We start from the raw sequence: 26500 nt of genomic DNA on the forward strand, positions 1-26500 counted from the left end.
ATAGGTCGTTAAATTCCAACAACGCTTGTGCTTCGTCGCAACCCCTCAAGCCAGTGTATGATTTTTTTATTTTTTTTTATCCCCTTCAAGTCAGGAATGCAATAAAATGGACTGGCAAGAAAGAAGGGCTTTGGTTCAGTTCAAAGGTTGTGCATGTGACGCACCCGTTAAGTGTTTGTTTCTCTCCCTCTCTTTAGATCTGATTGTCAGCTTGTGTCTGGTTGCCCGTCTGTCTCTTTGCATGAGAATCTCTCAGTTTAAATGTTTAAATGTTTGGGAGTACGTGAATTATACACACACACACACACACACACACACACACACAGAGGCAGAGAGAGGCAGACAGAGACAGACAGACAGAGTGAGAGGCAAACACAAACGGACACAGTCGGAGCCTTGTGACAGACAGAGACATATAAGTGCACAAATAGAGCAGTAAGCCTCAGGATAGATATGCCTATGAGACAAAGATAGACAGAGTGAGGGACTGAATGAGAAAGGAAGAGAGAGAGAGAGAGAGAGAGAGAGAGAGAGATACTGACAAACACAGACAGACAGACAGAGAATTCAAATAATTATTGTGCTTCAGTCCTGTGCCACGATAGGTATTTGTATTTGTATTTCTTTTTATCACAACAGATTTCTCTGTTTGAAATTTGGGCTGCTCTCCCCAGGGAGAGCGCGTCGCTACACTACAGCGCCACCCCCCCCCCCCCCCCTTTTTTTTTCCTGCATGCAGTTTTATTTGTTTTTCCTATCGATGTGGATTTTTCAACAGAATTTTGCCAGGAACAACCCTTTTGTTGCCGTGGGTTCTTTTACGTGCGCTAAGTGCATGCTGCACACGGGACCTCGGTTTATCGTCTCATCCGAATGACTAGCGTCCAGACCACCACTCAAGGTCTAGTGGAGGGGGAGAAAATATCGGCGGCTGAACCGTGATTCGAACCTGCGTGCTCAGATTCTCTCGTTTCCTAGGCGGACGCGTTACCTCTAGGCCATCACTCCACAAAATGGTCACGTAGGTGGAAAAAATACGCCTGGGCCACGGCATCAGCAACCAACACAAGCCGCCTGAGCAAAGTTAAGAACGCAGGGCTACGGCTGATCACTGGCGGGATAAAGACGACTCCAGTTCAGGCGATGGAGAAACACACAGGCCTCCACCCACTCGAAGATAGACGAGAGGAAAAAGTCTTCATCCACAGCGAGAAGCTCCTGCGCATGCCAACTCACCCCATGCACGAAAAACTGAAGCACCCAACAAAGAACAGACTGAAGCGGACCAGCTTCAACCACCTCTCCAAGGCTCTGCACCGCCAACATGAAGACCTGCTGCCCTCGTCCCCTGCCGAGATGGAAACACTCCCAGACTTCGAGGAACCGGCCGACCAACTGGAAGGAGTCTCAATCATCACAAAAGTCCCTGGCATCGACCAAAAGGACTGCCAAGCCCCTCCCCTGCTGAAAGCTCTGACATTGGAGATGATTGAGACTCGGTACAACCCCAGCGAATGGACGCACGTCTTCACAGACGGATCCTCGGAGGGAGCGGTGAAGAATGGAGGAGCAGGCATCTTCATCAGGCACACAGATGGAAGACTGACCCCTGGAGCCTTCCCCACAGGAAGAATCTCCTCGAACTACAGAGCGGAGACAGCAGCACTACTCCATGTTGCACAAGGCCTCAGGACGTCAGTCAACCCACCACCAAAGATAGCCTTCTTCACTGACTGCAGATCTCTCCTGCAGGGACTCCAGTCAACCAGAAACGAACAGCAGCTGACAAACATCAAAACAGCCCTTCATGACCTCTCAAAACGGTCGACTGTCACTGTTCAGTGGGTTCCTTCTCACTGTGGGGTCACGGGGAACGAAAAGGCCGATGCTCTCTCCAAGGCAGGCAGCAAAATGAAGCAGTTCAGCCACCCCGTGACCTACAGAGAGGCCAGGACCATCATCCACAACCGATACCAGAACCAGTGGAAGAGAAGGCTGGGTGCAAACAGTGGTGTCGATCCAATCCACCAGCTCCAGAGACACCAGCAGACAGTCCTCTTCAGACTGAGAACTGGCCACTGCCGACTACTGAGTCACCTTCACCGTATGAAGATCGCCCACACTGATGAGTGTCCATGTGGCACTGGACCCCAGACCCCTGAACACATCCTCCAACACTGCCCAACCCATGAAGCTCTACGGCGCCAAACCTGGCCAGGGGGCACAGAGCTACAGGCGCAGCTTTGGGGAGACCGCCACGACCTGGAGAAGACCGTGGGTTACATCGTGGCGACAGGGGTGACCGTCTGACGCAGCCAAAACATCGAACGCAGAAGAAGAAGAAGAACCAGCGCGCTCAGATTCTCTCGCTTCCTAGGCGGACGCGTTACCTCTAGGCCATCACTCCACACGTTACCTCTAGGCCCTCACTCCACACGTTACCTCTAGGCCATCACTCCACACGTTACCTCTCGGCCACCACTCCACATACCAGGGAGAGAAGGGAGTGGTGGAGGGGCGAACAGGAAGGAAGTCTGGGTGACAGGTGACGGATCAATTGACAGCCTCGTGAACAGACCTCATGAACACCAGTGTTATCATCAAATCTTCGACTTCACATGCAGCCGACAGTACTTTATGACAAAGAGGATTTCAACCACAGGGAGAGACAATAACATATTTGGACAGGGTCACTTCATCCAACTGGATCAAGCCATTCGCCAGTCATGATTTGTTAAAAATCAGGGAACAGTTTCCCTTAATTGACAGCTTCGAAAATCAGTTAAATCAGAGCTTCACTCTTCAGCGGTCAATGAGCAGTCTACATCTGGGAAAATCTGAAATCTTAAGAAAAGAAAAAGAGTACCTCCAAAAACCAGGTAGGCTACAAAGCCATCACACCATTGATTGGCTCAGAAATAAAGAGAGAGTGAGCGATAGTAAGTCGAGCATGAAAGGTAGAGCACGATCCTTTGCATACCAAACTAATCTTGGCATTATTTCCAAACCAACATTGCACAAATTTCTTCAAAACTGAACAGAATCTCTCTGGGCATTATACTGAGCAACACGCTAAACATGGCATCACAGATCTTTTCCCACCTCTCTTGCGACAAATCGATGGCACCAGTAGTGTGTGTGTGTGTGTGTGTGTGTGTGTGTGTGTGTGTGTGTGTGTGTGTGTGTGTGTGTGTGTGTGTGTGTGTGTGTGTGTAGGTAGGTACGTGCAAGCGCGCGCGAGTGAATGAGTGAGTTTATAAGGAGCTTGTGTACTTTTATGTGCAGTGTTGGGCCTGTGTATATCTTTACAAATGCTTTCTGCGAGGCTGCGTATTTGATGCATATCTGTTATGCATGTGTGTGTGTGTGTGTGTGTTTGTGTGTTTGTGTGTGCGTGTATGTGTGTGTAAATGTGTGTGAGCGTGCGCGCGTGCGTGTGTGTTTACTTATATTCATATGCTTATTTATCTATTGATATTAACATCATTGCTATTCATATAATCATTCATACATTTTTTTCTTCTACATCCTATTAGATTCATCTACCCCTGTATTTTGTTTTATTTCATTTCTAATTTTATTTGTTTATTTACCTATTTATTTATCATTTTAATTCATTAAATCATTAAGTTGATTACTTACCTGTTCATTTGTGTATCCTAATTCATTGACTCACTTGTGTAAACAAAGTGAGTCTATGTTTTAACCCAGTGTTCGGTTGTCTCTCTGTGTGTGTGTGTCCGTGTGTATGTGTGTCTGTGTGTCCGTGGTAAACTTTAACACTGACATTTTCTCTGTAAATACTTTGTCAGTTGACACCAAATTTGGCATAAAAATAGGAAAAATTCAGTTCTTTCCAGTCATCTTGTTTAAAACAATATTGCACCTCTGGGATGGGCACAAAAAAAAAGAAGAAAAAAGAAGCCTAATTATATGCAAACTGCATTTACTGTTATATGTATATTTTTTGTATTCTCTAAACTTGGCACTTTGAATTCTTATTCTGACACAACAACAAGAGGAGTCATTATTATCATTTTTTGTTCAAACAGGAACTTCTTTTGCTAAGCATGGAATTTTTATTCATTTTGCAAACGTTTTGGTGCAGATAGTAAAAAAGGGAAATTACTCTGTAATTAATGCTAGGGGACTTAATTTATCACAAGTGAGTCTTGAAGGCCTTGCCTCTCTTGTTTTATTTTGCTTTCCCTCAAGGCCTGACAGAGCGTTGAGTTACGCTTCTGGAGCCAGTTGCATAGCTCGGACGGAAGAGCCTAGTATAGTGTAACCCGCTACTAACTGTCTGTAGTAATGAACTGACCAATGGCGTAGGTCGGTCAACGTAGGCATTTAGTCACGTGTAACTGTCAAAAGCTTAGAACCAAGCAATGCAGCTGGCTCCTGGTCAGCTTCTGCTGTGCAGACATGGTGGCGTGTCTTTGGATTTGTCATGTAGAACGCAGTGACGCCTCCTTGTGTAACTGAATTGAACTTAACTTCACTCTTCAATGTCTGTGAAGTACTCACCATGGTGTTGATGGGAATAACCACCAATGACGTGGTACTGTTGGCATCGGTCATATCGATCTTTTTGTCGAATCCGTTCACAGTGTCGTTATTTGCCAAAGGCGTTGTCTCGAAAATGGGATCACAGAAGCTGTAAGCAAACCACTGTCTTGTGATGATATACTTACTTGATAGATATATATAACAATATTCAAACAATCTATTTGTCTATCTATAAACTATATGCACAACACGCACACATACGCGCGCGCGCGCGCAAACGAAGCGAGACATCCCAGAAAGCAGCCAGCCAGTCAATCAAACGCGATAAATCTTGCCAGAAAATCAACCAGTCTGCTATCAACCATCAGGCAAACGAACGTCTCGCTCACCGAACAACCTCAGGTTGTTATTTATTCAGTAAAACACCTCCTGGTCAAATGAAGGCTTAATTTAGTATTAAATGAACTTTTTTTTTCCCCCGGACTTTCTTGGGTCGACCACCGTTTTATTATGTATATATATAAATTCATTATGACATTCAGAATAGATGGGAAAAAATGTGAACATAAACAATAACAGATGTAAGTGATTATGTTGATACATATATATGTATATATAGTTCATTACACAATCAAACACATGAATCATTTTATGGTTTTTAGTGACAATATATAAAGTCACAGACACAAACACATACACAGAAACATAAGCACACACACACACACACACACACACACACACACACACACACACACACACACACGTTATGCTATGTCATTCATCAGTATTAAATGAACTGGTAAATTCTTTTTTTTTTTTTTGTTGTTTTTTTGTCATCTTACAAACGTGTCCTTCAATGAAAGTATTAAATGAACTGGTAAATTCATTGAAGGACACGTTTGTAAGATGACAAAAAACAACAACAAAAAAAACAAAAAAAAAACAAAAAAAAAAGGAAAAAACAAACAAACAAACTGTTCTATGTCGCAAGTTGGGTAGATATGGGTAACTGCAAACAGCGTATAATTACGAACGATTCGTATACCGCCCCAATTCGAAGCGTTCTTAACGGTTGCTTTTCAGAATTTAACGTCTGCTTCGACTTTTTGCTTATACTTTGATGAATATCCATTTCCAAGAACCAGTCAAACATCAGGTATTTCTGGCTATTTCCGCGCTCTTTCTTCTCTTCGCGACCCACTGCTGACCAAGGTTACAAACGTGCTCTCAAAATCCTAAAATCAATGGAAGTACTTAGTACTTAAACTTTGACACAGTTTGAAATAGTTGATTTGATCGTATATGTTGAATGCACATTACCAGTACTGGGAGAATATCAGAAAACATATTGGTGGCAAATGAGAACGTCAATTTTGACAGGAATCTGCAAAATAGTGTTGTTTGCAATTTGATCGTAGGATATTTTGACGTGAGTCTATTTACAAACGATGCTGCACAGTTTCTGAGCACTCTCAAAAGGGTGTGCTTGTGTGTGGTGTGGGGTGTGTGTGTTTAAATGTCTGTTTTGTGTGTCTGTGTGCATGTGTGATCAGAACCAACAATGCGACAGTCAGGTGCGATGTTCCAATAATATTTTATGTCAAATGAGTTAAAAACCTGCTCCTGTTTTAATTGTCTACATGTACCCAAAGCTATCGTTCGCAATTAGACTTGCCCGTTCGCATTTACCCTCAGGTACCCCTGCTATTTCAAACGTCGTCTAAACGTTGAAAAGAATGCGCAGACGAACTTTTCCTGGTGCAACCAGTCGGAGAAAACCTTCAAAAACAAAAGAACTACGTTTGACTATCGTACGACGTGTTATCTTTACAGTACACACGTTGAGCTGATCGCTTTGACTGGATCGTTCGCAATTAGGCATACCTACCCTGCTAAGTGCTGCAGATTTCAAAGTGTTGAGGTATGATATGAATAAAAAATGTCTGCTTGGAGAGTGTGTAACATAAGAAGATAATGTATACGCCCAACTCTGTTGGATGACGCCTTAAAGAGTCTAACAGCAGGCCACATCTTTTATCTTTAATTTTGAAGCCTTCGTACATGTAAACTGCCAAGTGTTTAAATGTGTACTTCTTTGGGTATGACATTAGCATTGACATGCTGAACAGGTAGAGTTGCCCATAATTCGGTTATGGGGTTATCAACATCTTTAAAAAAAAGAAGTCTGAATTAATGTGATACAAGACAAACTGAACCTTGTTTTCTTTAGCACCCTCACGCAAAAAGGTCTCCATCACTGGATTGCATAACAAGAATTGCGAGTGCGCGAACATTTAAGCAATGTCAGTCTCTGAATCTATGTGAAAATGGGTTTTAAGTGTTATCCTTGTTCATAGATCCACAAACTGGCACTCTGTGAGCCACATTCACTTGCTTATGAAAATCAAACCGAACGCTATTCTGCACGGACACAACGACATGACTGTCCTTGCCGGTGGCTGTCAGCCCTTCTGGCGTGAAGCGTGCTATGAAATCCTGATTGTATTTCCACTCCCAAATCCCAGTAAACATAGTGCAACTGTTACTTTGGATATCCAGTTTGTCTTTCCTCTGATATGCAAATCACATAACATATTGTACACTTTGTTTTAACATTTAACACACACACACACACACACACACACACACACTCAGAGAGAGAGAGACAGAGACAGAGACAGAGAGCAGCAGCAGCATGTTCCGAACATCACCTGCTGTTAGACTGGTGTCTGAAACAGAAAACGAAGGCGGAGTCACAGTTGTCCATGGGACACTGTCCTCCCGTCCCAGGCGTTTTACCATCACAGCACGTGCCACTCGGAAGCATGCCATTCACGTAACTGAACGACAGAAACTGCACGCCGATTTTACGATTGACGTTGGCGGCTTGGCTGAGTGAGAGAACCACCACCTGTAAAACAGAAGCGTGTCCGAGAAAGCTGATGGTGGAGGCGAACATTAATTAAACGTGATGCATGACTTGCGTGGCGAGTGATGATGCATGAAGACGTCATAGAGAAAGTTTAATGTGGCTTGAATTGCTTTTCAATAGGACAGGCGCGCGAGCACGAACACACACACACACACACACACACACACACACGTACGTACGCGCACACACACACACACACACACACGCACGCACGCACACATGCTAATACGCACACACGCGCACACGCACATACAAAAGTCTGGGGCAAGAGGGTGCTCGCCAAACATTACATGCATGAAATAAAATTACAAACGAATTAGGCATACAGTATTGAAAGCCTGTTAGGGTATATGCTACTATGATGTTGATGGTCATCGTTTCATCTTTTATTTGTTCCGTTACAACTTGATAGAAAGAAGGAAGAATGAACGAAAGAAGACAGGAAGGAACTGACACGAGTGGAAGAAAAAAACACACACGGGAGACGGCGTAAAAAAACGCACACCGAAAGTGAGTTAGATAATACTTAATGAAGAAAGAAAAGAAAACAAATCACCATCCTCATCCTCATCATAAAACAGTGAATCGAAGGTAAATACGTTACTTATGATGATATTTTTTTCCTTACTTAAGATATCTGCTTTCGTACTAACGGCACTAAAACACTCGATTATGGATGTCATCATTAACTGTACATCAATTCATAGATCTTCAAATGTCATGCTCCTGTGGAGTTTTTGATTATTTTAAAATGTCCTGATTTACAAGAAAATGTCACCATAAGAAAAAGGTTTTGAAAAGCAAAATATGTATTGTAGTCTTGCGGCCTTGGTGTTTACAGGGTTACAGGTTCTGTCAGAATCTAACCAGAAGCCCGTCTTCTTGTCACTAGTTCCGGAAACAAAGCATTCACCGACGGACCTGCAGCTAAAGAAAGCTCCCAACACCCATTTATGTACGAAGGCTATAAACCTTCCACGAATGCACAATACTTAATGGATAATAATCACTGGAGAAGTTACTGATATTCACAACCGTCCCTAGTAACTTTGAAAAAAAAAAAGCAACAACACGTTATTGACATACATTCAGTAATACTTCTCAACGACTGCCGACAATGTGCGAAAGGTTTAAGAAAATGCAATAAAAAAAAAACACACCCAGAAAACAAGAAATTTCACTAAAACAATCTTAGTTGCAGTCGTGTGTTTTATATATTTTTGACATCGTGATATTTTGTTTTTGAATGATTAGTTTGTACTTCGTAGTAAATGAAAAAGACATTTAAAAATCTTTTCTCAATTTATTATTTTCCCCTCCATTCAGTGTGTGTATAAACCAAGCGAGACAAATAAATAAATAGATAAGCAGATTAACAAAACAAACAAAAAACAAAAACAAAACAAACAAAAAACAAAAACAAAACAAACCAAAAAAAACAAAACAAAAAAAAGTAAAGAGAGCGTGCATGCAATACCTACACATTATGTCATTACACAGTATTTTGCTGTTCAGCTTATGTTTCTTTTCTGTAGAAAACCCCAACTCCTTTTCTTCTTTTCAATTTCTATAATCACCGTGGAAAGTAAAAAAGAAAAGAACAGAACAAAGAACAAGGGGGAAATAAAGGCTTAAGAGGGGAAGGGGGTTTAGAAAAATGGAGGGAAGAAAGAAACAAATGAAAAGAACGGAAAAAAAATTGAAGTAAAGATAAACAAATACTGAAGAAAGAAAGAAAGAAACGAAAAGAAAAGAAACACAGAGAGAAAAACAACCAATGATGGAAAGCAGAGAGAAAGAAGGGCGGGGAAAAAAAGAAGAAATAAAGAAATAAAAATACAGAAAGAAAGAGAGAAAAAGAAAGAAAATGAGGAAAGAAGAGAAAGAAAAAGGTAACATAAAGAATATTAAAAAAAAAACATGTTAAGAAAAAGATACAAAGAATAGAAGAGAAAAAATCAAGAAAGAAAAAGAAAAACAGACCGAAGGAAAAAAGAAGAAGAAGAAAAGGAAAAGGAAGAAAGAAAGAAAGAAAACAAAAGAAGAGGAAAAAGTACACAAAGAAAACCAAAGACTGAGAGGAAAAAAACAACAACGAACAGAAAGAAGGAAAGAGAAAGCAAGAAAAGAGAAGAAAAAGAAGGCAAATAAAAACAATGACAGAAGGAGAGAGAAAAAGACCGACAGAAAAAAAAAGAAAAGAAATGAGAAAGAAAGAAAATCAGAAAGACCGAAAGAAGCAAAGAAATAAAGAAGAAACTTTTTTTTTTTAAAGCCCAAACACTCACCCCAACTAAAACCAAGCACGGAAGAACCACACCCGAACATCTTTGAGTTTCCATGCTCAAAACAGTAAACTGTACAGTTCAAGGGGCGACCAGTAACTAAAAACAGTCTCTGCCCGAAACAACACCTGTGATGTCCTTTCGATACTATTCCGATTCACTAAGATGCACGAAACACCAGAGAGCTCTTCAGCCAGATCTCTCCAGCCATTGGTCAACTTGCCGTCTCCAAAAAAAAAGGTTGTTGGTGCGGAAGGCTCGAAATCTGGATAGGACGTGTTTATGAGAAAGCTTTGTCGTCCTTGTTCGTGTCTAACACGTCCAATGAGATAAGATTGTGAGCCCTTAAACTAGACACGTTAATAAAGCGTGTCAGTTGTGCCTTTCAAATCTCTGAAGATTTAGGCGATGAGCCCGCCGAAGAAAGTGAGGTCAAATGTGAGATACAGTACGCTAAACGCTTGAGGTTATCTAGACAGGTCCCAGACTGCGTTTCACAAGGATCGGGAAAGTTGTGCAGAATTGATAACACTAAGTGTCATAATACGGGATGACTTGTCAGCAAATCAGTGTCGACTTTGCAACCGCGGCTCGTATGTATTCGAGAGACTGTCCTCTTAAGTCGTAATGATAGCCTTGTTTATGCAAAGAAAGTAACACCGCCTGCTTTTGTTATCTCTCAGTCTGATTGTTCGTTGAATATATTTGTTTATGAGAATTGTGGGCAATCGTTGAAACGTGATTTTGATGTTCGTTCCGCGTCACACATTTTGTATGGCAGGAAGAGATCATTTTCACAAGCTGATCGCACGTACACTAGTTCCAGACTACACAGAGTAAGAAAAAATCAGGTTTTGCGAACACTTCTATGTCTGTCTGTCTCTCTGCAGTCTTGCCTGTCAGTCTTGATCGTATTGTCATGTTACGTTAATCATTGAACCAATTTTTTTTTTCTTTTTGTTTTGTTTTGCGTATTGATGTTAATTGTTAGCACTCTCGCTTATGTGCTAAGGGTGTATCTATTGTTATAATTATCATCATTACTAGCTCATGTGTTGTTGTTTTTTAACACTCGACGTGATTGTGTATGTGTGTGTGTGTGTGTGTGTGTGTGTGTGTGTGTGTGTGTGTGTGTGTGTGTACGTCTGTCCGTGGTAAACCCTAACAAACTTATTTTCTTTGGAATTACATTGTCTGTGAATACCAAATTTCGAAAAAATCGTTCCACTCATAAGTGAACGGTTGTATGTCTTCCGGATGAAACCATGTATCTAGATGATGAACTGTTTATTTCGTTCTGCATCAGGATCTGCAGGATTTCATTGAGTCGTTCTCAGTTCATTGCTGGAACGTTCGTTCTGGGTTTAAAGACTGCGTGAGATTTATTTCCTGTCCGCAGTTTAAAAGAAAAAGATATTCTGAACTCACAGCATGACACTAGATATACCATCGTCGTGTTTCTTGAACATGAATATTCTAAAGAGGGTACTGAATTAACTGGATTAGACATCCTTACATTTCCAGTTTAGGGCAGCCATTTTGCCTCAAAAGTCTTGTCGCTTTCAGAATCGTGCATTTAATCGATAATTCGCTATAACATATCATTGAAAGGAGGTGAAGGAGGCCGCTGAATTTTATTCGGAAAAAAAGAGTCGTGGACAGGCCTCATCACTTCCTGCATAATGTCGCCAAACGACCATCCAAAATCAACAAATATGAATCACAGGCCGTCAGTTAAGTCCCTAGTCATGCGTGTGTCAAATGTTTTATCAGGTGGACAAACAGCGGACAAGTTCCACCATGATTGAGAGACACAGTTCGGAGGTTTAGGCCCCCAAAAATGCGTTTGGTGACTACTGTCACGATTTACCGAAGCTTATAAGCCGTGATGAAGACAGGGAAGGTTTGAAAGCCTTATAGACCTATCTCATGATCGTAAAGCAATGACATGCTGATCAATGTGGGACTAGAGAACAGTACTGCTCCATTTCCGTGACACAACTTTTGGCTCGACAAACACTCATTTCTAATGGTGAGCAGAAATATTATTTGGATCGTTAAGTACTTGTAACCACCAATCCAATCTCCCCCACAAGACCCTTTACCGTCTGCATTTTCGGTTTTGTTGTTGTTGGGTAGCAGGAATCACATGTGAGCCGTGAAGGCTTTTGCTTTTGTTATCATTAAAATCATCATTATGCTCTCGAGTGCGTTCTTTAAAAAAAAAAAGAAAAAAGTACTAGTCCATGGTTTTCATGACTACCGGCTTTAAAATCAGTTTGTTGACTTAAGATTTTGTCTACCATTATCATTATGATACAAATGGTAAGAGTTGCTTTCTTTTCACTCAGTATTTTAAAGGATTTGTTACAATGGTAACGGGGACTGTCACCAATAAAAGATTTTTTTTTTTAAATTAAAAAAAGAAGAAAAAAAAAAAAGAAAAAAAAAAAGAAAAAAAAAGAAGAAAAAAAAGAGACAAAAACTATCTTAATCTCCCTCGTATGACGTCCGAATGTTTTTGAAAATAAATTTAAAATGCATATCGTTATCATTTTAATTTTTCAAGATGATTATGTTGTGAGACATGATATTATGACAATGGAGTTGACAAATCGTAGTTTTACTGGGTGAATATTACTTTCAAGTAAAGATACATACACTGACGACTGTATTTGGAAATGAAATGCAGCAAGTGAAACACGGAGGTGAGTTTCAATTTCAAGGATGCGTCAAAGTGTGCGGACTGATCCATATATACAACTACATCAGTGGACAGTAAATAAAAAAAAAAAAGGCACATGCCTGACTTACGCATAAACACAACACACTGCTCAGGCCTTGAAAGCCTTGTTGCACCAAAAATTGTCACCAGCCACATTGTCACCAGCCACATTGTCACCAGCGACAAGTTTGACAGGGCTCATTCCCAATATTTTTCGCTAAAGCGAAATTTGACGCCGGCGACAATTTTTCATTACCCTCATTCGAAAGAAGTTGTCGTCACTTACGATTGATGCTGTTTGCTTCAACTGCTTTATCTAGTTGGGGGTGATCTGTATGATAGCTCATTCTAAATATGTCGAGTTTCGCAGCATTGATGTGTGTGTGTGTGTGTTTGGGACGAGTTCTCTCCGTCAGCGTCCATGTCTGTCTGTCTGTCTCTTTGTTTTTCCCCTTTCTCTCTGGTATATTTTATGTTTTATATTATTTCATTTCGATGAAAACGGACATAAACAAAACACGCACATACTGAATATTCGCTTCATCGGCTTTATCTGGTTATAGTGGGCGATGTTACAGTTCATTTTGAAAAACTCAGAGTTTCGCATCACTGGTGAGTAAGTGAGTGAGTGGTTGAGTTAGTGAGTGAGTTAGTGAGTGAGTTAGTGTGTGTGTGTGTGTGTGTGTGTAAGAGAGAGAGAGAGTGTGTGTGTGTGTGTGTGCCTGTGTGTGTGTGTGTGTGTGTGTGTGTGTGTGTGTGTGTGTAAGAGAGAGAGAAAGAGTGTGTGTGTGTGCCTCTGTGTGTGTGTGTGTGTGTGTGTGTGTGTGTGTGTGTGTGTGTTGCATACGATCATTAGAAAAAATGCGAAACATTGGTGACATACATTTTTTTTTGTTTTGGCAATATATTACAGTTATGAACCCCAAACATGTCAAGCAACGAGTCACTTCCAGAAACATTAAATGATAATATCCACACGACCTGCACAGTGAATTCCATAACCCACGGTCAGATTCACACTGGAGTAGCAGGTCCCACCTGGCATGATAAAGCCGAATAAAGACAGTCCGGTCTACTAAACTCCACAGATGCCCATATCAGACACTCTTCATCCTTTGATGGGTGGAAGTCTGCAGTGTTCGCTAGTCACGTGCGCGACATGACAGCATAGACATCTCTGATAAATGGAAGTTTTGGAAAGTTCCAATAAAAGCCCCTCAACACACACTACGCCCTCTTCACATTGTGGTCATTTCATTGACCAAAATCCACTCCCCCTGCCCCTCGCTTTTGTCTGGCTCAAAGATAGGCCGAGAAGAACGGTGTAGACCGAATCAGGGGTCAGCACGTCTGCTTGGTTTTGAAAGAACGCTTGGGTGGGGTCGTCGTGAGCTTTTGTTGAGGTTTTTTGATTAAAAAAATGTTGTTACTGTAGGCCAAGGAAAGCGCTCCGTTACGACAGTTTTCCTAAATTTTTACTCTATCCGATCCTGTTTGAAGAATGAGCATTGTAAAAAAAACAACAACTATTGACTGGTAAATTTTAATATTTCATTCAATAAAATGTTTCACCAAGATATTCCCGCGCGTCATGAGATGTGACAACCCATTTATTGGGTGTTTTTTTTGTTTTTTTTGTTTTGTTTTTTGTTGTTGTTTATTTCCATATTCCCGAGTCCTCTTTAGCTGACCAACAGGGATACAAAGCAGGCCTGATCAGTACAGAATGAAATGACTATTGTTTGTTGGTGACTGTATTTACTTATTGCTTTTTGTATTGTACTGTACTGTACTGTATGGTATTGTATTACACTTTTTGTCACAACAGATTTTGCGCGTCTTAAAATATCATGAAAGCTTTTCTGGTTCGCGGTGAGTGGTCGTTGACGCTGGCTTTTCCTGGATTTTTCTTGGTCTTTTTTTTTTTTTTTTTTTTTTTTCTCTTTTAATAAAATCCATGGTGTATCATTTGTTACTTGTGCGCCCGTGTTGTACCTTGTACATTTAAGATTTTCTTCCTTTGAATGCTTGTATCTTCACACATGGAAGATCAAAGCTTTTAGATTTTTCTTCTGTTTCTTTCACTGAATTCTCATGCGTACAGAGTATTGTTGATACAAGGCGTGGTTCCGTCAGGCAAGTCAGTGGATGCTCAGACCGGTGCGTGGGTTTTTGAGTGTGTTGGAGCGCATGTCTTTATCCGGAAACGGCATTTTAGCCGAGGAGTTCTCCACACAATGAATCAGGTGTCTTTATGCTATCGCAGTGACATGTCTTGCGGAGAAAAAGAAAAAAAAAGATTTAGAAAACAGTCAACGAGTGTTGAAAGACTCCTTCCCCTGTGACCTCTACATCAGGTGTTTTTTTGTGTTTTTTTTAATATATTTTTAATCTATTAGAAGGACAGAAACAATGAACGTCTACATCGGATATGCCAAAGCTTTCTCTTTTATTTAATCTTCAGGCCATTCGAAGACTCAATATCATCTACCAGTTAAATGCAGTGTGATGGACGTTGTCCTTTTAAAAGTCATTGCTCAATAATTAAAAATCACTCGCAAAGCACGCGTATTTATTGGGTTTTTAGGGACGGGGAGTGGAGGGGGTGGGGGGGGGGGGTGCGGGAGAGGGGGGGAGAAAGTGTAATCCCTCCTCTACCTCTCTCTCTCTCTCTCTCTCCATCGTGCTCTTAGTTGTTTTGATATCACAGCTTTTTCTTTCTCATGATAAAAAAAAAGAAGAAAGAAAAAAAAAGAGAAGATATGTCAACATCGGAGAGTGGTTGTTTTTGAACTGTTCAATTATACAAACAGGACACTGGAGGTATCGTGGCTGACTCCGCCTAAACAAATAATTTTCTCAGCTCACAAAGGTATGTACCTGTCCGTGTCAGTTTGGAAACTGACTGGTGGCGATTGAAAACTCGCTCACTCTGTAAACACTGTCCCGTCGGTTGATAGCCTCTGTCATAAACGAGAAGCTTTTTACTCCCTTCTTATCGTCTTGTTATTGCGATGGTGGAGGTCACCGTGATAACTGTCGCATCACTTGGCCGCTTCAGCTGGTGCAGATCAGCAAGGTCAGTCCAAGATAGACTGGATTCGGTGAAGCAGTGCTCTTCTCATAAAGTGTTACACTGTTATCGACACATAATATGAGAGAATCATACGGTACACAATAAAGTTAATCCATTTATGATTGTTAGTGCGCCTTTCTTGAAGGTGACCGAGTTTGTTTATTTGTTTCATTTTCTTTCAAATACTGATAACTTCTCACCGAATACATATGGAAATTAAACAACAGAAAACAAACAAAATCAAATCGTCTGATTTTCAAATGTGACATATCTTTATCTGAAACTGGAAAATCGAGATATATGGTAATAGTCATTATTATAATATGATTTTCGTATGACGCACAATCGCTATCAAAAAGTGATCGATCGTCTCAACGAAAGACGAATGTGACAAACATGAAAAGTGACTTGGTTACCTTAGCTCAAGAACGCTTTGAATAACACGCAGAATATTAAAAACAAAAAACAAAAAACAAAACAAAAAACAAAAAAACACCAGAACTGAAGCAGTGAACCACACATATAAAAAACAATACAGAGTCAAACCTTATGAGCAACAGGCCAAAATAATGTCAGAGGCCAGGCTTAACACTGTTCAACAACAAAGAAGAGACATATCCAAAGGCAATACAATTCAACGAAGCGAATATGAAGAGAGAGAAAGAGAGAGAGAGAGAGAGAGACAGAGAGACAGAGAGAGCGTGTGAGGGAGCCAGGTAGATAGATAGATAGAGAGAGTGTGTGTGTGTGTGTTGCGCGCGTGTGAGTATGTGCGTGCGTGCGTGCGTATCGTACATATATGTGTATGAGAGTGAAAGAATGAGTGTTTGTGTGTGAGCGTGTGTGTACTTGAGAGAAAGAGGGAGGGAGAGAGAGGGATACAAACGACAGACGGACGGACTGACAGCCAGCCAGACAGCGATAATCGAATGGAGGTTTGGGGTGGGGTGATTTGTCACAACTCTGCTTCTCTGCCAATCGGTATGCCAATTGGTATGTCTATGCCAATAGACCGGACTTGTCCATGCCAGTATGCCCTCATGCCAATAGACGGGACTTGCCCATGCCAGTATGTTCATGCCAATAGACGGGACTTGTCCATGCCAGTATGCCCTCATGCCAATAGACGGGACTTGCCCATGCCAGTATGTCCATGCCAATAGACCGGACTTGCCCATGCCAGTATGTCCATGCCAATAGACGGGACTTGTCCATGCCAGTATGCCCTCATGCCAATAGACGGGACTTGTCCATGCCAGTATGCCCTCATGCCAATAGACCGGACTTGCCCATGCCAGTATGTCCATGCCAATAGACGGGACTTGTCCATGCGAGTATGTCTTCATGCCAATAAACGGGACTTGTCCATGCCAGTATGTCTTCATGCCAATAAACGGGACTTGTCCATGCCAGTATACCCATGCCAATAGACAGGACGTCCATGCCAGTATACCCATGCCAATAGACAGGACGTCCATGCCAGTATACCCATGCCAATAGATAGGACGTCCATGCCAGTATGCCCATGCCAATAGATAGGACGTCCATGCCAGTATGCCCATGCCAATAGATAGGACGTCCATGCCAGTATGCCCATGCCAATAGACAGGACGTCCATGCCAGTATTCCCATGCCAATAGATAGGACGTCCATGCCAGTATGCCCATGCCAATAGACAGGACGTCCATGCCAGTATGCCCATGCCAATAGATAGGACGTCCATGCCAGTATGCCCATGCCAATAGATAGGACGTGCGTGCCAGTATTCCCATGCCAATAGACAGGACGTCTATGCCAGTATGCCCATGCCAATAGACGGGTCTTGTCAATGCCAGTGACCTGGTCAGTTTTGTCCAACACAGCTGTGCCTGAGGGACCGGACCATCAAATCAAGGCTTGGGATGCTAGAGTTTCCAGAAATTCTGTGTCTGCTCTCCGGTCCAGACAACGGACGGATGTCCCACTGTGGACGTACCTGAATGACAGCATGGGGAATTTTGGGTTCAAAGCAACATTTTACCGGAAAATGTCAATAAAAATTGTTTTTAAAACCCCCACTTTAAATCAACAGGACAACAATGTAGTCTTATATTAAAGTCGTGTTGTAATGTACGTTTACAACATATTTCGTGAATGTCAGGTACGGATTACAAATGTTCATATTCATAATTATGTGCGTGCTCGTGTTCGTTTTCTTTTAGCACGGTCGAATCTGATTTGGATATTATCGTTATTTGAATGCTTATGCACATGTTTTCTTTTACATTCTTTTGTCTTGTTGTTAGTCACATTCAAAAGAACATAGATTTCGAAAGAAAGAGAGGGAGAGAGGGGGGGGGGGGTGTAGAGCAGGAGATAGAGAGAACACTGAATACTGAAATGTTTAATGTCATTTGCTGAAAAGCTCTGGTGACATAGTAGATACTAATCAGATCAAAATGGTGCAAAATAGATAAAAATGGAATAGAAAAAACCCAAAAAAAACAACCAAACAAACAAAAACAAATAAAAACAAAAAGAGAAAAACAAAAAAGAAAAAAATCAGAATTGATACAACATAAACTAATGAGATTTGCGACACTTTGGCACTTTGTCATGAGTTTAGAGTACATGTGGCACGGGGGTAATATGCCTTTTTTTTCGGTCGTTCGTCGCCAAAGTTTGGACAGTACACAGAAAACAAAGTACAGATAAATCATATAATAAATATTCACGAATGTAACATCAACACACATGATATCAATACAAAGACATACGAGAGACAGAGACAGAGAGAGAGAGAGAGAGAGAGAGAAAGAGAAAAGGGGAGGGGGACGTACAGACAGAAAGTCACAGAGACAGAGACACATAAACACAGAGTCAGATGGAACATAGTCGGTGCAGATGTGCAGTTTTAACCCACTTTTCGAAAACTCTTTGCTGCAGCAACTGCCACTGCCACTGTTTCTGATCTAAAAGAACAATTTTTGTTGCATAAATAAACGCCGTCCTGGCCGTTCTTGAGGAAAAGACGAAGGATTGTTTCTGGATGTGCCACGTGCACTTGGTGTTACTTGAAGGTTTTTGGTTCCAGTCCTCATCCATATTCACCTTTACAATGCTCTAAGTGCCGGTGTAGCGTACTAGCATTGCAACCCCCTTACATTTACTCCCTCGGAGGTGTTTTTGGTGGTATCCCACATGAACCTGCGGGAAGTATTTCTGAATTATGCTAAATCTAACCCCTCTGCTCCAAAATTACATCCCCCCAACTCCCCACACACTTTTTGTGGGCATGCTAAAGTTCAGCCGGTCTCTCCTTGTGTGTATGAATGTATGTGTACGTATGTGATGGGCAAGTGTGAAGTGCGTGGTGCGTGCGTGCGTGCGTGTGTGTGTGTGTGTGTGTGTGTGTGTGTGTGTGTGTGTGTGTGTGTGCGTGCGTGCGTGTTTATGTGTGACACGCGCACGCGCAATCATACAGCACTGACACTCATGAATCAGACCAGCCGCCACAGTTGTCACAATGTTCGGAGACCTGAAACGGCTTTTCGGTGCGCGCGCGCACACACACACACACACACGCACACATTTACACACACACGCACACACGCATACACAAACACGCACACGCACACATACACACACACGTACGCAAGCACGTCCGCGCGTACATACACTCCAACGCAGTGGTTTATTCCAGCTGCTGAATTAGAAATGACATGCAGCAATCATCAAAGGATTGGTCACCTCGCGGTTGAATCCATGCACGTAACACACACACACACACACACACACACACACACACAGAGTTACTGTACGTACACCAGATTTATCCTCAAGAGGTGTAAGTGAGAGGGGGTAGATCCAGCCCGTTACATCGGCAGCTGGTTGCTTTTTGTCAGCCGGTACTGCTGTATCTGGCTATTTTGAACTGCGGTATAGCGGGCACTCTGTCCCAATGACAATAAGTCAACATGGTTGTTCCTAGCAGGCTGAGAGTGGGATAGAGTTAGCGGGAGAGGGAGAGATGGAGAGCAGAAAGAGAGCGAGAGAATGACTGAATAAATGGTTTATTCATTTGTAGGCCATTGCCCCTTATGAAAGGGTGTCACAAATTCTTCATAGACATCGCATCGTGCATTGAAAAATGACATTCGTTCAGATAACATAAATATATCATGCCTTATTTCTAATTAATATGCCCTCACCTTAGTAATACATAATACACATCATGAAACATATTGTATTCAATTGACATTTATACACCTAAATGATATATGATATACGCTAAATAATAACTCTTACATGCGTGGCTAATAACGATCAATTACGTTATACACATCGTCCGTATGTAGTCGTTACTGGATACACTAAGACATAAGAACAGATCGGAGCTTAAACGATTTATACAGATAGATTGATAGGTTTCTAATAGTTTGTTCATGCGCTGAAGCCATAAGTAACGACAGTCTAAACTGATTTCGGAACTTAAAATATTTCAATGGAATGTACTGTACTCTTAAATTATACAAGACAGGGCAGGACAGAACAAAATGCACCTCATTTTCTTTCTCCATCTGGCAAAGTGGACATAATAAGTCAGCCTCGTTGTGCATTCTATAACGATAACTATGTTCAGCAATATCGGAAATGCCCAGTCTGAATCTTGTCATTGTATACCTTAAATATCTATCTAGATTCATTAGTAAATATGTTTTGATATCAGGTATAGTACAAAAAGTTCTGTAAACATTAAATCTTTCACTATTTTTTACATGAAAGTCCCATTCTTGCCATCTACACAGAATTAACCTTTCCTTGAAAACCCGAAGAAACTCGTCAATCCCTTCCACACCTTGGTTAAGCCACGAAAAAATCAGCCACTACATCCCCAACATATTGCAACATTTCCCCGATAATGTCATCTAGTCCTGCAGCTTTGCCATTTTTTAAAATTCTGATAAGTAAAACTTGTTCTTTGGATATTGGTCAGTTCATGGAGCTAATGTCCACAACATATCATCATTAAAGTTTTGATCATTTTCATCTTCAGTTATAAAGCTTTCATTTGCAGAAGTCTGTAATTCAAGTAAACATTTGAAATGTCTAAACCAGCCATCAACCGTTAAATCGTTTTGAACTTGTTTTCTTTTAAATGAAATTTTATGTACAGTTTCCCAAAATTCTCTTTGATTATTTACTGCACATATAAGTTTATCAAGTAACAAATCGTTATATTCCTTTTCTTTTAATCAGATTTTTATACTCTCTTCTTGTCACGCAGTAGGCATCACCATCAGTTTTGTCTTTGGTACGATTAAATGTCCTCAGTAATCTTCTAGCTTTCAACTTGCTTACTCTGCATTCCCTATCATACCAGTCATTATGTTTATCATGCATTGTTAGATAAATTTTCTTTTTCATACACTCTGCATGCACCTTAAGGCAATCATTAAACATGTTCAATGCAGCATTACAATCATAATCTATCAAATATGTTGCACGATCTAGTAATAGCAGTGCTTCATCAGACTCATTGCCTGAGTGTAAGTACCATGTAAATTACTATTCCACACAAACTTTTCAATAATCTGGTTTCCATCCAATGTGTGCATACGTGTAGCATTTACTCTGTCTCCAAATCTTAAATATAGTTCAATGGGTTGGTGATCTGATTCTATTCTTTCTGTTACTATCAGTTTGCAAGTGGAAAAAAACAACAATGAGAAACAAATCCATAGACATCAAAAAATAATCATTGACACTGTTACCTGTTTCTGATATGTAGGTATACTGACCTTCAGTATCTCCATTGCATATACCATTCATAATACATAAATTAAGTGCAGTACACATATTTAACAAACATTTCCCATAACTGTTAACTACACTGTCTGATGATTTTCTGCGGCTGTCAACAAACATGGGATTACTTTTAAACTGATTACTGTGTATATCATTGCCATCAAAAATATCCTGAGAAAGGTTGGAAATTCTACTATTCAAGTCGCCAGACCAAATTACATACGCATCATGAAATTCAAGCATACAATAAAAAACACATTCTTCAAGTGCACATATACCGTTATCAATATCAAAATAAGTATAGTAAGGAGAACCCTCAGGCGGTACCATATGAACACACATATATTACATCTTCAAGCAAACCAAACAATTTGCCATCAGTCAGAAACACAAGAACATTTGGTGAATTCGTCTTAATTTCCTGTACATAAGATATAAACTTGTTTCTTATAAGACATATTATACCAGCCGAGCGTCTTCCCTGTTTGGTAAATCGAACAGCTGGTTTACAAAAAACAGAAAAACCTGCAAATGCAATATTTTGAAAATCTTCCACAAAAGTTTCTACCAGGCAAATGAAATCAAACGTTAACAAAAAATACAGAAACTCTTTATCGTTAACTTTGGATAGAAATCCATTTATATTCCAGTGCAGAAACGAAACACACATGCTCTCCTGCACAGCCACAGTTACTAACATGTAACTCTCTTTCATTCACACAAACTCTTCCATTTTTAGTCAGCTGTGCACTTCCACCCCCTCGTTCATCCATTATGCCTCAATGTTCACTGCATCTTCTCTCATTGTTTTCGCTTCCCTTTTGAGATGACCCCTCGGTACAATTTTTCTGTTAACATTACCCTTTTGAGATGTCCTCTCAGCAACACTTAAAACAATCTCATCTGTCAGTTGGTCAAGCATTTGCACTTGTGACACATGTTTGAATCCTATCTCTGCATGAATATTACTTCTAACTACATTGGAAGCAACATCAGACTCCCCAGTAATAACGTTTACATTTTCAGAATTAAGTGCACTGACAGAATGAAACACATGTTCCTCAACGTTAATATTTGCCCCCAACCCCTGAGCCACCGCAGATCCAATGTTTACAATGTCAACCGGTTCTGTACTCACTGTGCTTTCGTCACTGACCCCGTTCCAGTTCACTGATTCAGCACAGCTATCTCGTGCACAGTTTACAGTTGTCACCGGTGTCGAGAGAGGCAGGCCACCCCCTAGTCCGTTCCCCTAAGAGAGTCCCCCTCCCCGAGGTAGAACTTTTTCCCATCGATCAGGAGGTGATCGGAAATCATGGTCGCTCGCTTCCCTTCACTCCTGGCCTTCTTCAGGTGTGGCGACAGCTTCTTCCTCACCTCCCTGACTCCTAGAGAAAAGTCCTCCCCAATGAAGATGTTGGTGCCCTTCAGTTTGGATTTGGCTTTGAGGATCGCCTCCTTGTCCCTGAAAAAGGTACAGCGCGCGATGACGAGTGAGTTGGGGCTGGGGGTTCAAGCGGTGGACTCGGTCGAATTGAATATCACCAGACATTTCCAGTGTGTCCACCACAAGGTCGTTGACTCTACCTTCGTATTCAGCCTGTGTTTCTTTGTCACTCCTTGAAAGACCGTAGAATATGACGTTATTTCTCTTCGAGCGTCCCTCAAGGTCGTCTGTCTTCCTTTCCATTTCTTGCATTCTTTTCTTCATGTCTTCGTTTTCACGACGTAGGTCGGTGACTTCCTCCTTCAGGGACTGGACCTCTTCCTGCAGAGCGGTGTGGCCATCCCGGATGTCCCTGATATCTTCTTCCATGACATCAAACTTTTCATGCAAGGACTGAAGCATAGACATCAGCTCGGTCCGAGTTGGTTCTGCGGCAGGAGGCTGAGAAGTCACAGGTGAAGAAGTTGTGGTCTTCTCTGTGCTGGCACAGCGACCTCCACTAGACAGATAGGTCTGACGCATGCTGTCCTTTCGTGGTCCCGGGTTCTGTTCCACGTCTCCGCACTGCAGCAAAAAACTGCCCCAGAACAGGTACGTGAGGGGACAACCTACCACGACACCGTCTGTCATCGTCTTGATGTTCAATGTCCGCTGGCGCATAGCGATATTTTCCTTGACTCTCTTGTTCATGAAGAACAAGAAAACAGCGTGGAAACAACCACACCGTGTCTGGAAATCTAGCTGGGCAGATGGCATGGTACTTGACGTAAGTATCTACCAATTCTTGTCTTTGGATACCTCCGCTGACCTGAGAAATTAACAATTTTGGCAGAGCTAATTAAAACGCGTGTGTCGCTGCTGAATCTTGCTCACACACACCCAAGAGAGCGAGAGAGAGAGAGAGAGAGAGAGAGAGAAACAGACATTGAGATGGGAGCGTGTTCCCCCATGCTTTCTCGCGCTTATGAGAAACTTGGGGAAGCACTCGCGCTTTCTCGCAGTGGGTAAAGAAATGTGGAAAATCACCCATATTTTTCTTTGATATTGAAGGAAAAAACATTTTTGTCATCGGGGTGGTTTCTTGTTTTTTCATACCGCACAAAACATTAGAGAGAAAAATGAGAGAGAAAAAGAAGGAAGGGGGGAAGAGGAGGAGGACGGCGAAGTGCGGGAAAGTGTGGGGGTGCCCCCAAGCTTTGTGTGCCAGCGGGCTAACAGAAAGGGTGGGGTGAGAGTGGGGGGTCGGGAGAGAGAGAGAGAGAGAGAGAGAGAGAGAGGAAACAGACCAGATTGTCTGTCCACGTAAGCCCCAAAATTGGTCAAAACATTTCGTCAGTTTAGATTAATTATACACGTACACGCAATATCTTACGTTTAACTGAAGTCTCCATAAGATCTCAAGTAGAAAAAAAAAGACAAAAAACCAGAACACGACGGCACGGTTTGATCATCAATAAATTCACTTGGAACTCATCAGGAAGGTGCTCTGAAGGAAAAGATCCCCCAGCTGTGCGGTAAAGAACACGACCCCTCTTAAGTGTTTCATCAACAACCGTACACCCTGGCCAAACAGTGTATTTAAAACGCTAAACAGTAACCACCTATAGACACGTCCCTCTCAGCAACCTCATTAAATCGTTAGTAATCTAGGGACCGAGGTGCCTCTTCTTGCTCCACAAAAAGGGCTTTGAAAACTGAAACAAGCTGAATCTCTTCTGCCTCGGGTTGAAGAGTGGGTCTCAATGAGCGTGCGTGTTGTCTGTGGGGGGCTGAACGGTTTTGTTTGTTCAAAGCGGTTCTCTCTTTCAAATCGCTTCGCTCCAAGACCTTTCCCTTAAAATCCTGACGTTTAATTTGCGCTCAGTTGCGTGTGTTAACTCACTCAGTACGGCCAGTCCTCTCTTCTCCTCTATACAGACCCCTCGGATGTCCAGTGGGTGTCTGAATGACCCAACCTTTAGCTTCCGTCGTCAGAATTGTGGTATTCTTTGTCAACATTCACCTCTTCAGTATAAGAGCCTTTCGCTTGCAATATTTTGATGGTGGTAATTGGGGTGAAACGCTGTTAACGTCGTCTCTTTCGCCGTTCGTATGGAGAGAGTTAAAGTGTTGACGTTACACGTGTCTTCGTTGCTGGTACGCGCTGATATGCACACGTCATCTTCGTAATAGATATATGTTCGTAATATCTAGAATTGGTGAGAGAGAGAGAGAGAGAGAGAGAGAGAGAGAGAGAATTGTTTGTTGTCCTTTTTTACTGGGCGGCTCCAAGTAGGCGTGATGATTCTTCTTGCCAAACAAGCTTCAAGAAGCTCCATTTGTTGTTGGCTTTTTTTTTTCCGTGACGGATTTAAACCGGTGCACATGGGAATCGTTCTAACCCCATGTCGCTTGTCTGTCGCACACCATTCTTCCAGAACTTTGTGTGCAAAAATTCATCATCCAGGAGAGAACACAACCTTCTTGAAAATCTTTTTCACATGAAATGGATAAAAGTAATTATCTAAATGCTCAAATCCGATTTTTGTGTGTGGTCACTTGATACTCTGTATTTGAAAGAGATTGGCAAGACACCAAGCACGTCAACGGTACACTCTAATTCTTCTACTTCGTTAGTGGGCTGCAACTTCCACGTTCACTCGTATGTACACGAGTGGGCTGTTTTACGTGTATGACCGTTTTTACCCCGCCATGTAGGCAGCCATACTCCATTTTCGGGGGTGTGCATGCTGGGTATGTTCTTGTCTCCATAACCCACGGAAAGCTGACATGGATTACAGGATCTTTAACGTGCGCTTTTGATCTTCTCCTTGCGTACACACACGAAGGCGGTTCAGGCATAAGCAAGTCTTCACGTATGCTGACCTGGGAGATCGGAAATATTTCCACTCTTTACCACCAGGCGCCGTTATCGAGATTCGAACCCGGGACCCTCAGACTGAAAGTCCAACGCTTTAACCACTCGGCTTTTGCGCCCGTCGTACACTCTAAATGACAATGCCAGTTCCATCGCAATAAATCCTGCGACCCCTTAACCAAATAAGCACTTAACATAGTGTCCGACCGGTGTGTGGGCTTGGCATTTGTGCGAAGGTGCGTTTGTATTCATGAAGGCTTTGCCACCAGGGGTAAAGTAGTATTCATGAAGGCTTTGCCACCAGGGGTAAAGTAGTATTCATGAAGGCTTTGCCACCAGGGGTAAAGTAGTATTCATGAAGGCTTTGCCACCAGGGGTAAAGTAGTATTCATGACGGCTTTGCCACCAGGGGTAAAGTAGTATTCATGAAGGCTTTGCCACCAGGGGTAAAGTAGTATTCATGAAGGCTTTGCCACCAGGGGTAAAGTAGCACTTTATGTTATGTTAAAAGAGGAGACCAGGAGTCTGTTGTCAGGTCGTTCAAAACCAACTGTTGCCACTGAACCCCCTTCGTGTGTGTACGCAAGGAGAAGATGAAAAGCGCACGTTAAAGATCCTGTAATCCATGTCAGCATTCCGTGGGATATGGAGACGAGAACATACCCAGCATGCACACCCCCGAAAATGGAGTATGGCTGCCTACATGGCGGGGTAAAAACGGTATATATATATATATATATATATATATATATATACAGAGAGACAGAGACAGAGACAGAGAAAAAGAGAGATGCAGAAACCGAACACACACACACACACACACACACACACACACACACACACACACACACACACTGAGAAACGCATAAACGGAAAGAGAAA

At 41.8% G+C, this 26500-nt stretch overlaps 1 protein-coding gene across 2 annotated transcripts in view; it reads right to left on the reverse strand.

Annotated features, from left to right (window-relative positions):
* Window positions 1-24301, reverse strand: part of LOC143289143 (protein jagged-2-like) — a 40530-nt gene extending 16229 nt beyond the window's left edge. Inside the window, exons 1-3 of one of the 2 annotated variants that reach the window (XM_076598043.1) lie at window positions 24134-24301; window positions 7221-7420; window positions 4528-4657 (exon numbers count right to left, since the gene is read on the reverse strand). In XM_076598043.1, the coding sequence (XP_076454158.1) occupies window positions 4528-4657; window positions 7221-7336 (246 nt within the window). In that variant the 5' untranslated portion in view covers window positions 7337-7420; window positions 24134-24301. Of the gene's footprint in view, window positions 1-4527; window positions 4658-7220; window positions 7421-9729; window positions 10132-24133 lie in introns of those variants that run through there. The other variant, XM_076598033.1, reaches the window with a different exon arrangement.
* Window positions 24302-26500: the final 2199 nt, after the last annotated feature.

Source organism: Babylonia areolata, chromosome 1 (genome assembly GCF_041734735.1).
Source record: "Babylonia areolata isolate BAREFJ2019XMU chromosome 1, ASM4173473v1, whole genome shotgun sequence".
Taxonomy (NCBI): Eukaryota; Metazoa; Mollusca; class Gastropoda; order Neogastropoda; family Buccinidae; genus Babylonia; species Babylonia areolata.